The following is a 16,222-nucleotide window of genomic DNA, read 5'->3' on the forward strand; positions in this document are numbered from 1 at the left end:
TATCAGCCATATAAAACGTAATTTCTAATTAAAAATTAGAACAATCGCCTTTCGTTTTCGTCATCATGACAACCAAGATGACAACATCATGACAATTCGTGAATTCGTCATGTTTGTTAATTTTTCTTTTGGTGATTTACCTTTTTTCTAAACTCTCCATTTTATTGACTTATGAATATGGATAGGGAGCAAATTTTTATATGTATTGGTGCCCCCTTTCTCTGATAGATATGTTAAAGACACCCGGTAAAATAAAAGTAAGTAGTTATATTTATCATCTTATTAAGAAAAAAGTAGAAGTAGTAGTGTCAAAAATATTTCGAAGCTTTCTTAACATAACAAATTAATACAATTATTTTTTTTCATTTTTTGGGTAGGTAGTTTATAGCTGGTTTATAGTAACCAGAAACTTTATTAATATACCTTGTTTTAGGATTAAAACTGGACTTGAAAATGGTTCAGGATCATGATTCTCGTAAAGTCTTCTTTGCTTGGATATTCACTTTGTTATTGCAATTATGCAGTTTTTTCGAAAATGAGATTTTTAATGCCCTTTAAAAAAATTGGCCGACCGTTTCCTGCAAGAGTCAGTTCTTCTGCATTTAAAATTAGTAGGTGGGTGGAATAAACACTGTTATTTTTTGTTATTATATTATAAAAAGTTTATTTATTTTTATGTATAAATAAATATGTTTATAAAACAGTACAATTTTTGCTTTTTTTATAATTTCCCTTATAATAGTAGTATTCTTTCGTTCTGAAAGGAACTGCGAATTTTCACTTACACTGATTTATTCTCTACACCACGTTCCCTTTACGTGGTATAGGGAATAAATCAGTTTAACTAAAAATTTGCAGTTTCAGAATGAAAGAATACTACTAATAATGGCTAATTTAAATTTTCCGCCAGCCAGAATGTGCGATAATGTCTTACGATACGTTTTATACCTATCTCTTTCTTTTTCATATGAAGCACACATAACAAAGAAAGATAGCAATAAAGACGTATGTCCTGCCACGGTCCTGCTAATTCGTTTCAAAATTGTTATTCTGAGTTGCGCTACGGGAACGCGGTCCCACTCTTTACTATGGGATTTGTCAGTCTCTTTTTATTTGTTTGTCTATGCTTTGACACGAGGAAATTATTTCTTGCATTATTTGCGGTCGTTCTTAGCAACCTCTATAGCAGCGCCAGGTCGCGTACAACGGTCGCGACCCAAAACAATTATATATTTTGACGGGCTTTCCAATCTAAATTTATTTCCTTTATCTATGTTATACTTCAAAATTTGCGACAAATGTCATTTTTGTCTTTGACTGTCATCTGTTAAGACAAAAATGTGGTTAGAAATCAAAATGTTATTGTTTTATAAGTTAAATATTAGGCTTTCTCTATGGATACAACTGATTACCGGAAGTTGTTGCTAGGATATTCTATTAATTTTAATTGTGTTTTTTAGACATTGCGAATGATCTTAAACTAAAATGTATAAAGTGTAATTTAAACCACTAATTTATTCCACTAATTGCGAGGTTATGCCATCTACTAAGAAAATATCATGTAGCCATAATATAATCATTAATATTTCTAATTTGATTTAGTATTTAAGAATCTTAAGAAAAATTGTGATATGATATACATATTATAACACTCTATTTGTCATTTTCAGAAATCAAATTATGGCCTACAGATACTTAGCAAGAAACCAACCTATTCCGCAACAGATAATCTTGGCTTTGCAAGGTAAGAGAGCGGACGGATCTCCTCTACAATCTTCTACGCCACCTCCGACGCAAGTAAGTACGATTGCATTTTAATCTATTTTACCTACACTAAGCTACTCGCAAGTTGCCTCTACGAAGTACTCGTCCAAACAGGCCATGCTTAATTAAAGTCTCCAAAGTGTCCAACGAGTCAGGCAATAATCCGATAGACGACATCCAAAAAATATCAGAAAATACAATTTTTTTCAAACGACATAAAAGTATTAAATTATGCGACGCGATTGATAGGCGTAAAAGTAAAGCACGGCCTTGCTTTCGGTTGTAGTAAGAACAGGGCAGCTCCTCAAGCTGCCTACTTTGTTGCCACCTCTTCGATTGTATTGGATCGCGTACGTTGTGCGCGATCTGGCGCTGCCAAACAAAACCGTGAACTAGGACAGAAAGAACTTTATCTTGTCAAATGACCCAGCATTATAGCAGCGCACAAGGTAATTGACCAAATTATCAAAAATGTGAGGCAGAGTCAAGTGTAAACATTGTCAACCAGGATATTAGTAATGATGGCGCATATACATACATTGATTGTGTCTTTCTTTGTCCTCTTTAAGAATGGAAAATTTGATCGTAATACAGAACCAAAAGAAGCTGGCAACAAAAGTATGATCCAACAAAGAAGACTTTTAGCACAAAAAACGTCCAAGAAAAGCCTCCAGAAAGCTTATTAAACCGTCTGAAACAGAAAAAACAATATATCTCTTAACTTATTACTATAAAATTAATTAAAATTAAAGAACACTGTTTATACATTGACTTTTATTATTTATTAGATAAGTTTGTATTAACGAATTTTCACACATAATAATTCATCAGCTTTTTTGCAATCTTTGAGATTTTCATTTCTAGATGGTTTGATTAATTACTATATAATAATAATAATAATTCATTGAAAATGTAAATCAAATAATACTTTATCAAAAGTAGTTTTTGTTAATATATCTTATAGATATATTTTTATAAACAAAATATAATATTTGAATTCAAAAATAGTAGATAAAAATATTTCTGGGTGGTTTGACTAACGTCCACTCTGAATAAAATACAGTGAAAATTAAGATCTAGTAGCTTATCAAAAGTTTTTTTATTAAAGATTTTATTTTTTTATTAAAAAATTTATCATATATTTTCATAAATAAAAACTTTGGATTTAATTTTTAAATAAATTTTAATTCTCTAGTAAATATTAGATTATAACAGAATAAACAACCTACACTAAAACGCACAAAACTTGGTATTCATTTCACTTATTCTTATTTTATCTAGTATTCTGATTCTTATTTTATCTAGTAAACTTTGAAATAAACCGTAAAAATAAACGTCTCTAGTTTAGCTAGATCATGAAATTAAGGAACAACAAACGGCAAAATTCTTATGTATGCGAGTTGACTAGTGGGATGCAGAAGATAGTTCTCAGTAGCGATGGGAAAAACCGATTAATTTCAATAACCTTTGAGTACTCGAGTTTCAAGCGATTGCAATAACCGAGCGATCGCTCGAGCGAAGTATCGCTCGTATTTAAAAATACGGTTTTTCATCCGTCGCTTGTTGTAAGTACTCATTAACGCCAAGCGCGAAGCAGTAAGTTGCGTGCGCAGGGCACATATTACATCGGTAAAGAATGACAAGTAGCAAGCGGTTCGCTTATTGCTTCATCGCTTGATTTAGTTTATTTCAAACTATTGTCGATGTATATTGTATATGTTGTAGTAGGTCGTAAAATGTTGTCCCACAGATACGCAACGCATAACGTCGTATAAATTTGCTACCTGCAATGTATGTAGAAAATTCGCTCGGCTTTTTATCGAGTATGTCACATTAAAATCGGATTTCAATTTATTTCATTCTAGGATCGCTTGCGTTCGCCGCTCGTAACTCGTCACTTGCATCGCTCGTTCATAATCGAGCGATGTCGGTTATTTCAATAATATAGTACTCAAGCGAATTTTCGCTCGGGTTATCCCATCATTAGTTCTCAGAAGGGCCTAAGGTCACTGAGGCGAGTTATTACATACTTTCTAGCATTTTTTTATTATATACTTTCTATATACAGTCTCTTCTTCCACAATTACGTAAAACTATACAGAAAATTTTATCATAAGACTATAAGAGCCGCTAAGGACCTTTATTATAATAGGAGAATAGTCAATTCTGGTAATGTTGCTAAAGAAACATGGTCTGTTGTGAATGAGTTGAGAAACAAAGCTTCTTCGTCTAGCAATATCTCTACCTCACCTGAGAACCTTAACGATTACTTTGTAAATGTAGCGAAAAACTTAACTAATACCATATGTCCTCCTCATGATCCACTTTCTTATCTCTCTAATGATATTGTAAACTTACACAGTTTCTTTTTTTCGCCCATAGTTTTAGAAGAGCTTCGCAGTACAATTAATACCATCAAAAATAAATCCTCTTCTGGGACCGACGGGCTAACTTTAAAAATGTTTTCGAATCTGCCAGAGAGCACTCTGAATCACCTAACAACTTTAATAAACATGTCGTTTCAAAATGGTATTTTTCCAAAATGTCTTAAGACGGCAATAATCATTCCTCTGCATAAAGGAGGAGACAAAGATGAAGCTTCTAACTATCGCCCAATTGCACTCCTTCCAACGCTATCTAAGATCATAGAAAGGTTGGTTAAAAGAAGGCTGGTATCTTTTCTGTTTAGGTACAAAATACTTACTGAATATCAATTTGGATTTCTAAGCAACAAGTCCACAAATGACGCTATGTTTTCCCTCCTTAATAAGGTTTACTCCAGCCTAAACAGCCATCACTCTACAGCAACAATTTTCTGTGATTTTTCTAAGGCGTTCGATTGTGTAAATCATAAGATCTTAATTAATAAATTGCAGCACTATGGGTTTAGGGGATCATCTCTCGAATGGTTTAAGTCGTATCTGAGCAACAGAAGTCAACTCGTGAGGGTGGATACCACGTTGTCTTCTAGCAAGCCAATAGAATGTGGAGTACCACAAGGCTCAGTACTAGGCCTTATTTTGTTTCTTCTTTTTATTAACGACATTGCTAACATAAACATCAGTGGCAAAATATGTCTTTTTGCGGACGACACTAGCTTCACTTGGAGCAACAAGGACATCACGGCACTTCATAGGATTATATCAAATGACTTTATCACCATTAAATCTTGGTGCGATTCGAACCTCCTGAGTCTCAACATTTCTAAAACTAAAGCTTTGTCGTATAAAAACTCGTTGCAGCCTTTTGTACTTAACAACACCAGCATTGACGTCGTCAAGTCTGTAAAATTCTTAGGGCTTGTTGTGGACAATTCTCTGAAATGGGACATACATATCGAAGCTTTGTCGAAAAAATTGAGCTCTGCCTGTTTTCCATTAAGGTCTGTTTCTAAGGAGCTTAACTTGTCAGTGGCTAGAACTGTTTATTATGCACTTTTTGAGTCGCACCTCAGGTATGCCCTTCCATTCTGGGGTGCGTGTTGTGCGACTCAATTTGACCGCATTTTCAGGCTCCAGAAGAGAGCTGTTCGATATTCACTGGGACTAAACAGCAGAACTCATTGCCGGGACTTTTTTAAAAAATTAAAAATATTGACTCTTCCTTATTTATATTTGAATCTGTTTGCCTAATACGTAAACATGTATCAACTTCTCAAGAAAGGCCATCTCACACTTATCCACTCAGGAACGCGGAGCAAGATCTTTATCTACCTACCCCACGCTCAGAGTTAGTTAAAAGTTCAATATTATACAACTCGAAAAAAATGCACAATCTCCTGCCATTTGAAATCAAATCCATAACATGATTTTTTTCATTTCGCAAAGCATTGAACTCTTATTTACTAGACAAGGCTTTCTACGCCGTAAATGAATTATATTTTGAAAATCAAATTTGATCTTGTAAACACTGGTCTAATGTTTGCTATTGCTATATTTACTAATGACATCGAAATGAATTTATTTATAGGTTATTGATATTTTACTATAAACTAGCTAAATATTTTTGAATGTTATTTTTATTTTTTTGTTCTTTGACATTATAAACATTTATAAATGTTTATCTAACAATAAGACTGACAATATTATTTGTATAATGTTTTGTATTATCTTTTGTTTGTTTGTTTGTGTACCTTGTTTTTTTACTTTGTTTGTTAGTTTACCTTTGTCTACAAATTGAAAAATTTTTTGACAATAAAGGCATTTATTTATTTAGCAAATTGACTTGATTTATTTAATTTTAAGTATGCCTCGCCGACGAAGCAGTGATAGCCAATAGAGATGGAAATACTCTCTATTAATAAATATTTTTTTCTTTTTGATAATTATCTGTTTTGTTACATTATTAGAGAAAAATTGCCTGTAAATTCTAATTAAACACTTTTTCAAAAAAAAAACAAATGTGTTTCGTTTTTGAAAAAGATAGAAGTAAATATACGTTATACAATTTTTTTCGAAACCTATTTTTTTCTTAGAAAATTCACAATATCTTTAACTTTTTTCAGTTAGTTTATTAGTAGTAGAAAGTAAAATTTTATTTTTAATTAGGTATAGCAGTTAAGTAAATAAATGTATAAATTATATATTATGCATTATTAGATATGTTTACATAAATACAGCTTATTTATAGATTAGTAAAATAAAAAGTCCCCGTAACTATTAATAACCACCATCAAATACAAGATATTTTACTGCTTAATAAATCATATTTTTTAAAACAAAATAATTTTTACACATTCATGTTTTACAATTGCTTTTTTAACATTTTATTGTGAATAGTTGACATGAATATTTATGGGATTATGAGGTGACCGTGAAAATTATCAATATGCGAAATTATTATTTTAATATAATTATTAACGAGCGGTTGTATTTAATAAATACTTTTTTAATGTGGTGTTTTATTTGGTCGCGGAGTATACCTACTTAGAAAGTGAATTTTTACGTTGATTTAAAAAATGGTTTAGTGAGATTGAGGGTGTTAGAATAAAATTAATTTTTGTTGATTTAAAGAAAATAAATGTTTAGAGAGATTGTGAGTGTTTTCAAATTAGGAGAATCCACCGGCTCATTCGAGAAATTCACCGGAAGCAGCTACAGAGGCAGCGCCTCCGTTACAACAGCCACAACCGATGAGACCTCCTCCGATGGCTTATCCCCCAACGGGACCGTTTCAGCACCCTCCTGGTCCGCCACCAGGTCCTGTAGCTCCCCAGGTATTAATATAAATAACTATTAATATAAAGGCTACTGTTTCATTGTATATTCTTTTCTTGGAATTATAACTGGTGCATCATCGATTTATTCCGAGAATTTATCTTTTAATAACTTAACTTGTGATATAGGGTGGTCCAATTAAAAAACATACTGGTACATTCAATGCACAGAGTTGCGAAAATATAATGTTTTAATAGGAAATCTCGAAAACTATAAGGAGGTAAATAAATTAATTTGATTATAATTTTTTTTTATATAAAAATATATTAATTTTCATAAACTTTAATTATATATATTAAAATTTATCAGCTAATTAGTGTGAATAATTTATTACGACATAAAAAATATCCAATTTTCATGTTCATTCCTAGTAAAGAACGTGACACTGTACTAACACTTGCAGGTATTCTTTCCAGTATTATAGGCGTCAAGTATTTTACTATACAGGGTGCTACAAATTCGAAGTACGAGCATTGGTAACCGTAATAGATACGAATATGGTTAAATTGGGGCAAAGTTGCGCATTGGGATGTTCGGCAAGAAGCCATCCAATTTTTTTTTAAATTTCAAGGATCGCCGAGTTTTTTGGAAAAAACGGATTTTTTTGAAAATGAATTTTATTTTTTCCTGTCGTTACTTTTAATAAAATCAAAATACTAATTGCATATTCTCATAGCCACTTTATAAGGGCTATCTGATAGTATTTTTAGATTTTCAAATTAGCTAATAATTTGTGAGCTACAGAAGCCAACTTAATTTTTTTAAATACGGACCTGCGTTTTTTATTTCAGATTTTGAAAGAACTCGGTGTCCTGAGTACAATGATATGCCACACTTAATTTATTTTTCCGACATTTGAACATCATTTATTTAAACTAATTTCAAGTCCGGCTCTGTTTTTTTAAGATTTAATGTATTCGTCGTTACAATATTGATAAGCTTTCAAACTTAACAATGACGTAGGGTAAAACATTGAATACGGAAAATCAAATGCAATAACTAAAGGGGCATTACTTGGCGTCATCGTCATTTGTAAAAGTGAAATCAATACATTTTAATATTTACAATAAAGAGTACAAAATGCATTTAGAACTATAACAAGAAGTTATGTTCAAAGAGCTATAAATAAGATTACGAACATGTAGAGAGTAGAGAATTAGAAATTAGTTTATACAAGTTGATTTATTTATAACAACTACGATTAATATTATGAATATTATTAGATCGTACATTTAGAACTATAACAAGAAGTTATGTTCAAAGAGCTATAAATAAGATTACGAACATGTAGAGAGTAGAGAATTAGAAATTAGTTTATACAAGTTGATTTATTTATAACAACTACGATTAATATTATGAATATTATTAGATCGTACACTGAGATTCCAAATTCACAATAAAAAAAGTTAAAAATAATATTTTTAAATTGCTAACCTTGATATTATATATTTGAATCTTTGAATTGGCTCGAATTTCCTTATTCAATGTTAATTAGTGCTGATCGATATTGTTTCGATGAATATAATCAGATTAAATAATTTAAAAAACCAAAGTTGTACTTGAAATTATTTTAAATAATATTTAACTAGTTTTGTTGTTGTTAAGGTACCCAAAACCAAAAAAAAGTATCAAGTGTGGCATATCATTATACTCAGGAGTCAGGAGGCCGAGTTCTTTCAAAACCTGTAATAAAAAATGCAGGTTCGTATTTAAAAAAAATACGTTGGTCACTGTATCACACAAATTATCAGTTAATTTGAAAATCTAAAAATACTCTCAGATAGCCCTAATAAAGTGTCAATGAGAATGTGCAATTAGTTTTTTGATTTTCTAAAAAGTCACGACAGCAATAAATGAAATTGGTTTTCAAAAAAATCCGTTTTTTCCAAAAAACTCAGCAATCCTTGAAATTTTTAAAACTTTGTTGATGGCATCTTGGTGAACATCTCAAGGCTCAAAGCAAAGGCCCCAATTTAACCATCTTCGTATCTATTACGGTTTCCGAGATACCAATGCTCGTACCTCGAATTTGTAGCTCCCTGTATGCTTGATTATATACTTTTTGTCGAACTACCTGAATCCATTTTTGCTTTTAATCAAATCAATGTGATAAAGCTGGGAGCTACATATAAAATGTTGTTCCTGGAGAGTTCTATTCAGAGTGTTATTGTACCCAACAACAACGCAATTACGCCCTCCTTTTCATGTTGACATTTTTTGAAAATTTTAATATCATCGGAAATTGCCACAACACAACGCTTCGCTCAGTTCGGGTTCGTTTTCACTTAATTTTTACTACCCGAAGCAGCATTTCATCGCACAACTTTCGTGCCTGAGAATTTTATAGCTTTAATAACTTAGTTTGAAAGTTCGGATTTCTGCCGTACCGGGCGCTGCTGTTGTAATTTTAAAAATCGGTTGTATGGCACCAAGCCATTATACGCAAAAGTGATAAAATATTGTAGTGATTATTGTATTGATATACAAATCCATAAATGTACGACCAATTGGAGCAAATGGTACAAAAGATTTACAGTTTGAATGAAATTATATATATCTATCGATATCTAGGGGCCATACAGGCTGTGCCAAAAGATTCGCAGCCAATGGAATTTTTTTTATTATTGAGTTATTACTTGAATGTCACTGAATACTTTTGATATTTACTACATAGACGCAGTATAGAACCCTGAGTATATGTAAAGAGAATTTTTATAATTTGTTGTTATGACAACTAACGCAAGAAAAAAGTGAAAACTAATTTCTTGTTATTGAGCGTAGTGAAACATTTCCGCATAAACTTTTTTCAATAGCTTAATTAAAAAAAATACATTTGGTGCAAACTTTTTGGCACACGCTATTTTCTTTACAATACAAAAATTTATGTTAATCTTAATTTTGGGTTAATATGTTTCTTTTTTAAATTCTAGCCATATAAACCTCAGCCGCCCCAACAGCATGCTAGACCGGGACCTCCGATACAACATACCTCAAAACAATATAGAATGCCAACTACAGTGCCAAAACCAGTTGGGTTAGATCCTATAGTACTGCTACAAGAAAGGGAAAACAGGTAACTTATAAATTTTATTAAGATACCTATAATGCACAGAATATCTAGCTACGCAACAGAAAAATACTCGGAATGAAAGAGCTAAAATTGCACAAATAGAATACTAGATGGCGCGACAATATCATAATCAGAATATAATTGGAAATTTTGAACTTTCGGTTTTGGATCGACGGCTTTGTAGCTCGGCTATATATGCACAGTTGCCAGATTCAAAAAGGCTTTAATTGGCATCCAATTCTTTTTCTTGTGTATAATAGTTTCTTCCTATTCTTCTTTTCTTGTCAGATACACTTATATTAATTACTCGTTTGGCTTTTAAAATCGTTTTAAATATATTATTACAAAACATATACATTTTTAATATATACTACTTCATTATGTTAACTAAGAAAATACCTTTAATTACCTTTAAAATTAATAATATACAAGGCGATTGATAGTGATATTTATTAATGCTGGAACGTTAGTAATGAAATATAAGTTTAATAAAATAATGGAAATAATTTATTAAAATGCAGTACAAAAAATGTTAATTGACTATAAAATACTATAATAACAAATTTCTTCTGTTTTCCACGTTATTTATATAGACCTAGATAGATTTTAAAAAGCGATACAGGTATAATTAATAATATATTATTTCGGCATAAAAGTTGCTGTCACGATATCACAATAAATTAAAATTCGTAAAATAAATTAAAATTATTAATTAAACAATTCTTTATAAAAAAAACGCAAGTATACCAAATTTGGGCCCAATCGAACTCCAGGAAATTATATCATAATAGTGTACTATATTATGGTACCACTCGATATGCTTTAAGGTACCATAATATTGCAATGTCACCGAAAATACGTAGTATACCAAATTTAAGCACAATCGAACGCTAGGAAATGGTATCGTAACATGGTACTATATTAAGGTACCACTTTATATACATCATAGTACCATCATATTAAAATGTAACCGAGGATACGTAGTATACCAAGTTTAAGCCCAGTCGAACGCCAGGAAATGGTATCGTAGTATGGTAGTATATTAAGGTACCACTTTATATGCATCATAGTACCATCATATTACAATGTAACCGAAGATACGTAGTATACCAAGTTTAAGCAGCCCAATCGAACGCCAGGAAATGGTATCGTAATATGGTACTACATTATAGTACCTCTTGATATGCTCCATGGTACCATAATATTACAATGTCACTGAAGATACGTAGTATCCCAAGTTTAAGCCCAATCGAACGCCATGTACGTAATATGGTACTATATTATAGTACCAGTTGATATGCTTCATGGTACCATAATAATGCAATATCACCAAAAATACGCAAATATATATCAAATATGAGCTCAATCGAACGCCAGGAAATGGTATTGAAATATGGTACTATATTAAGGTACCACTTTATATGCATCATAGTACCATCATATTAAAATGTCACCGAAGATACGTATAAAGCTTAAGCCCAATCGAACGCCATATATGTAGTATGGTACTATATTATGACCACTTGATATATGCTTCATGGTACCATAATATTGTAATGTCATGAAAAATACGCAAGTACCGTATGATACCGAAAAAAACGGCGCCCAGTTGGCTGGAAAAGGATGATCGATGACTTTTCCCATATAAATTTACATATAAAATGACAGCGATCTTCATTTCATAGCCATCGCTAACGCTGTTTTTTACCCATTATACGGTATGAACACAATCGAACGTCAGGAAGTGGTATCATAATAGTAGGAACAATACTTATTATGACGAATTACAATCAAACGTCAGGAAGTGATTGTAATTCAGCTCGTAAGATTTAATTCCAACTAACATGACAAATCAAATACTTAGACGTTTGAAAAAAGAGCTCTGATCTATTTTAATATATTTAACTGATGTAGCAAATTTGAAGGTAGGCTTTATCAGGAGATATTACAATATGAATTACACTATGGCAACACTGCACAAAGTTCTTTTAAATTTTGTTTGCAGAAAACTATTTTCTTTTAAAAATGTGTTGCCCTCTATTATGTAGTAGCGAAACTACCGCATCAAAATATCTGATTTGGAGACAGGCTTTAAAAGCCTGTCTCCTTTTGCTACGTACAATTTTATACATCTAACGAGGCTTTTGTCGCGTAGCTAGATATTCTGTGCTATAAAGTAACTGTATTGTCGTCTAGTAAAATTTAATAGCTTTTGGATAATTATATATTTATCCTTTTATTTAAATATTCATATTACTTATTGTTAGATATTTTATATACCGGGTGCATGTCAAAAGTAGCTCACCCCTATAACTTTTTTATTTTTTTAGATAAAAAAACGAGATTTGATATGTGAGTATATGAAATAAATTAGGATTTATTGGCGTATTCAATTGTTTTTGCTCACTTCCTGTTTCACCGGAAATGACTCCAACTTTTGATTTTTAAATGACATTCTCAGTATGTTTTACTTGATTCGATAGAAAATTACAATATATCAATAGAATGATACACCACATGTCAACTTTCGACATTTTCACATATGGTTTATTTGAAATTGTAACATGCGGTGCATAACGACAATTTGACTCGAAATATCAAGTGTGTGGTATCAAATTATTCGTAAAAAAATGCCTTTTCCAAATATGCTAATGAGCCACGACCCTTATTCCATTTGAAAAAATTGAGATTTGAATAAAAATATGATTTGGCCATCTTTTAACCCGCCATTTCAACCTTAAATCGATTTTTGCAAAGCTCCTTGATTAAAAATTAGTGTTTTTAACACAGCCATGGCACTCTATATTGAAATTTCTAGATGCTATTTAAAAATCAAAAGTTGTAGTCATTTCCGGTGAAACAGGAAGTGACCGAAAATCATTAAATACGTCAATCAATCCTAATTTATGTCATATACTAACATACCAAATCTTGTTTTTTATCTAAAACAAAAAAAAGATATAGGGGTGAATCACATTTGAGACGCACCGGGTACACCGCCGAACTAGTCAGTTTTCCTGATTACTGGAATGTCAGATTGTTGTTTCTTATTTTATTTTATTTTTTATTTATGGTTTATTAGGTATTATTTTTAATATTCAATTTTAAACCTTTTTAGAAACTGAATCGATCTTTTGTCTGTAATACTTTGTTTTGTCATTCGGTTGCATTGTTTTCAATGCTTTATCCAAAAATAACCTTTATGGGTATTTCGCCACTGCACTGCTAGAAAAATCTTCAAAATAAAATAGTTATTTTTTGTAAACACTTCTGCGTTAAACCTAAACGGACGCTGCTTGTCAGAAGTTGTGTTTACAGTACCTAATAAAAATTTGCCTAACAAAGAAAAAAAAATGCCTAACAGTGCATATGTATATTATATATGCAATTTTTTGCAGTGGCAAAATACCCATAAAGGATTTTTTTAGATAGATGAATCCGCCACATAGGTATAGACATTTTTTTTCAATGCTTTGTTATGTTACTTATTCTATTCCTTCTTTTCCTACTTTTCTAACCATGCCTTGTCCTATCTAAATACATCTCAGCATTTTTCCTTCCAATCTTTCTAAAAGTTAAACCAACTTTTGTAATATCCATTGTGGTAGGTTTGTATATATTTCTCTTGGTAACTTCAATGGGCTTTGGCCTAAACTTTGCGTTTTACTTTTGTTATTATTTTTCAGAGTTGCAGCTAGAATAGCAGCGCGTATGGAAGAACTTACCAATCTGCCATCAAACATGTCCGAAGAGCTGAGGATGCAAGCCCAAATTGAACTGAGAGCTTTGAGATGCCTGAATTTCCAAAGACAACTAAGGAGCGAAATCATCGCCTGTACCAGGAGAGACACGACGCTAGAAACCGCAGTGAATATTAAAGTAATTCAGTATTGAAATGCCATTTAATAACTAATAACATGTCGTTACAGGCGTATAAGCGAACAAAGCGTCAGGGCCTGCGCGAAGCTCGGGCCACAGAAAAATTGGAGAAGCAACAAAAATTGGAAGCGGAACGCAAACGAAGGCAGAAGCATCAAGAATTTTTAGCTTCCGTGTTGCAACACGGAAAGGATTTCAAAGACTTCCACCGAAATAATCAAGCTAAGTTGGCGCGACTGAACAAAGCGGTGATGAATTACCATGCCAATGCCGAGAGAGAACAGAAGAAAGAACAGGAACGCATAGAGAAGGAACGTATGAGAAGGTAAAGTTTGCTCAAATATTTTCTTCACGAAATCACGTTATCAGTCTAGATAGCCTGCATTCGCTAAAGCAATGGAACAGATTGGAAGCCGTGATTAGGTCACTACACTGTTTTAAATCACTGATATTAAAAAATCTCTGTATCAGTTAACAGCGCGGTCCAAATATTACGGTATTGCTCACCCAGTAGGGGTGAGCAATACCAGCATTATATTAATTAATGCTAGTTTTTAATTATTTTTGATTTCTAGATTGATGGCAGAAGATGAAGAAGGATATAGGAAACTAATTGATCAAAAGAAAGATAAAAGACTTGCGTTTCTCCTTTCCCAGACTGACGAGTATATCAGCAATTTGACTGAGATGGTAAAGCAACACAAACTAGAGCAAAGAAGAAAACAGCTAGAAGAGGAGAGACGAAAAAAGGTACAATGTAATTTACTAAAAATAACAAAACATATGATGTTATAAGATGTAAACATAATCAAACAAATACTTTGGAAATTTAGGTAAATTAATAAAAGTTGGCATGCACGTCATCAAAATACTGGACGAATGTACCTTGCAATGTTGCCACTGCTACTTTTTATACTTTGATTTTTGACAAGTTTCAAATAGAATTCACCGATTTTTCACTTCAAGCTGGAGCAAGCTTGCAACTCTCTAGCGCCAGAGCTGCAAGCTCACAGAAAACTTAAGTTTTTTGTTTGATTTAAATCATTTTAATGACTTAAGTCATTTAATTTTCAGTCATTTTTTGAAAGCTGACTTAAGACTTAAAATTTAAATCTTTTTCAAAATGATTTGTGATTTTTTTTATTCCTAAATAGAAAAAGATTTAAGTCTTTTTAGAAAAGACTTAAGTAAATAATAAGATTTAAGTCTTTTATAAAAGACTTAAGTCAGATGTTTATATATTTTTATAGTACATTTTTAGCAGCAACAACAGTATTTCTTTTTAAACTGTTAGGCAGCAACCCCAAGCAGAAGAATAAAAAAACAATGCTCAATACCACTAGCAAATAAGTCGTTAGTTTTTCGGAACCGGTTTTGATTATTTGTCGTGTTACGCGTGCGTAGTGAGTCTGTTGTCTTTTAAGTGAGTCGCCGGCTCCGTTATGTAACCCGAAAGACGAACGAAAGAAACTTATCTCGAATATATTGAAGAGAACCTTAAAATCCTATGCTTATGCCATCGACATATTACATAGAGATCAAAACAAATCACCACTTTTTAATGGACATGTATTCAATGCCATCTTAACTGTAATAAATACATATGTATAAAGTACTACCAAATTGGTTAAATTTTTATAAAAAAACATGTTGTGTTTGTAGAGTTGTTCTGAAAATTATCCGTTTAATTTTATATGGTTTTAGACTCTGTACCTACAATAAATTAGGAATAAATATGATACTTAGTAAGAAAATCGCTAATTGGTAATACAAGAAAATTAATATTAACATTTAAAAAAAGGTACTTAAATTGAATTCTGGTTGTCTTGGCTTGAGGATAATTATATTGATTTATGTCATTTTACTGGCTTAACTTGCAGATTATCATGATTTAAGTCAAAAATATAGACTTAAATCATGATGATTCGTCATAAAAACAACTTAAATAACGTTATATTGGTTTAAGTCTTTACAAAAATGAATTGACTTGAAATAAAATGATTTAAGTCAAAGACTTAAGATTTAAATCATTTAAACTTTATGTTGAATTTAACTTAAGACTTAAGTCTTTTTAAAACTTACTTGTTGCAGATCTGTGGAGCACGCTGAAAGATTTATATTATATGTATTTTCAATAAAAGCCGTAAAATGTATGCAACGGTGTCAATATTTAACTCTCTAACGCAACGGTAAAACGGGCTCGCCATGGTCCCTCTTTCCTGTTCAACATTTAGTAAAAATGAGACAGGTTGCTGATTCCGACTATCTAGCGATTTTCGCATTTTATTGCAAC

General features: G+C 31.7%; 1 protein-coding gene across 1 annotated transcript in view; it reads left to right on the forward strand.

Moving 5' to 3' along the window:
- LOC115883870 (ATP-dependent helicase brm-like) overlaps positions 1 to 16,222 on the forward strand; it is a 220,412-nt gene that overhangs the window by 161,178 nt on the left and 43,012 nt on the right. Inside the window, exons 8-13 of the mRNA XM_030902283.1 lie at positions 1,671 to 1,797; positions 6,818 to 6,979; positions 9,911 to 10,053; positions 13,737 to 13,929; positions 13,980 to 14,254; positions 14,505 to 14,679. Coding sequence (XP_030758143.1) covers positions 1,671 to 1,797; positions 6,818 to 6,979; positions 9,911 to 10,053; positions 13,737 to 13,929; positions 13,980 to 14,254; positions 14,505 to 14,679 — 1,075 coding nt within the window. The remainder of the gene's footprint in view (positions 1 to 1,670; positions 1,798 to 6,817; positions 6,980 to 9,910; positions 10,054 to 13,736; positions 13,930 to 13,979; positions 14,255 to 14,504; positions 14,680 to 16,222) is intronic.

Source organism: Sitophilus oryzae, unplaced genomic scaffold (genome assembly GCF_002938485.1).
Source record: "Sitophilus oryzae breed Bouriz unplaced genomic scaffold, Soryzae_2.0 scaffold_2006_pilon_pilon, whole genome shotgun sequence".
Lineage (NCBI taxonomy): Eukaryota > Metazoa > Arthropoda > Insecta > Coleoptera > Curculionidae > Sitophilus > Sitophilus oryzae.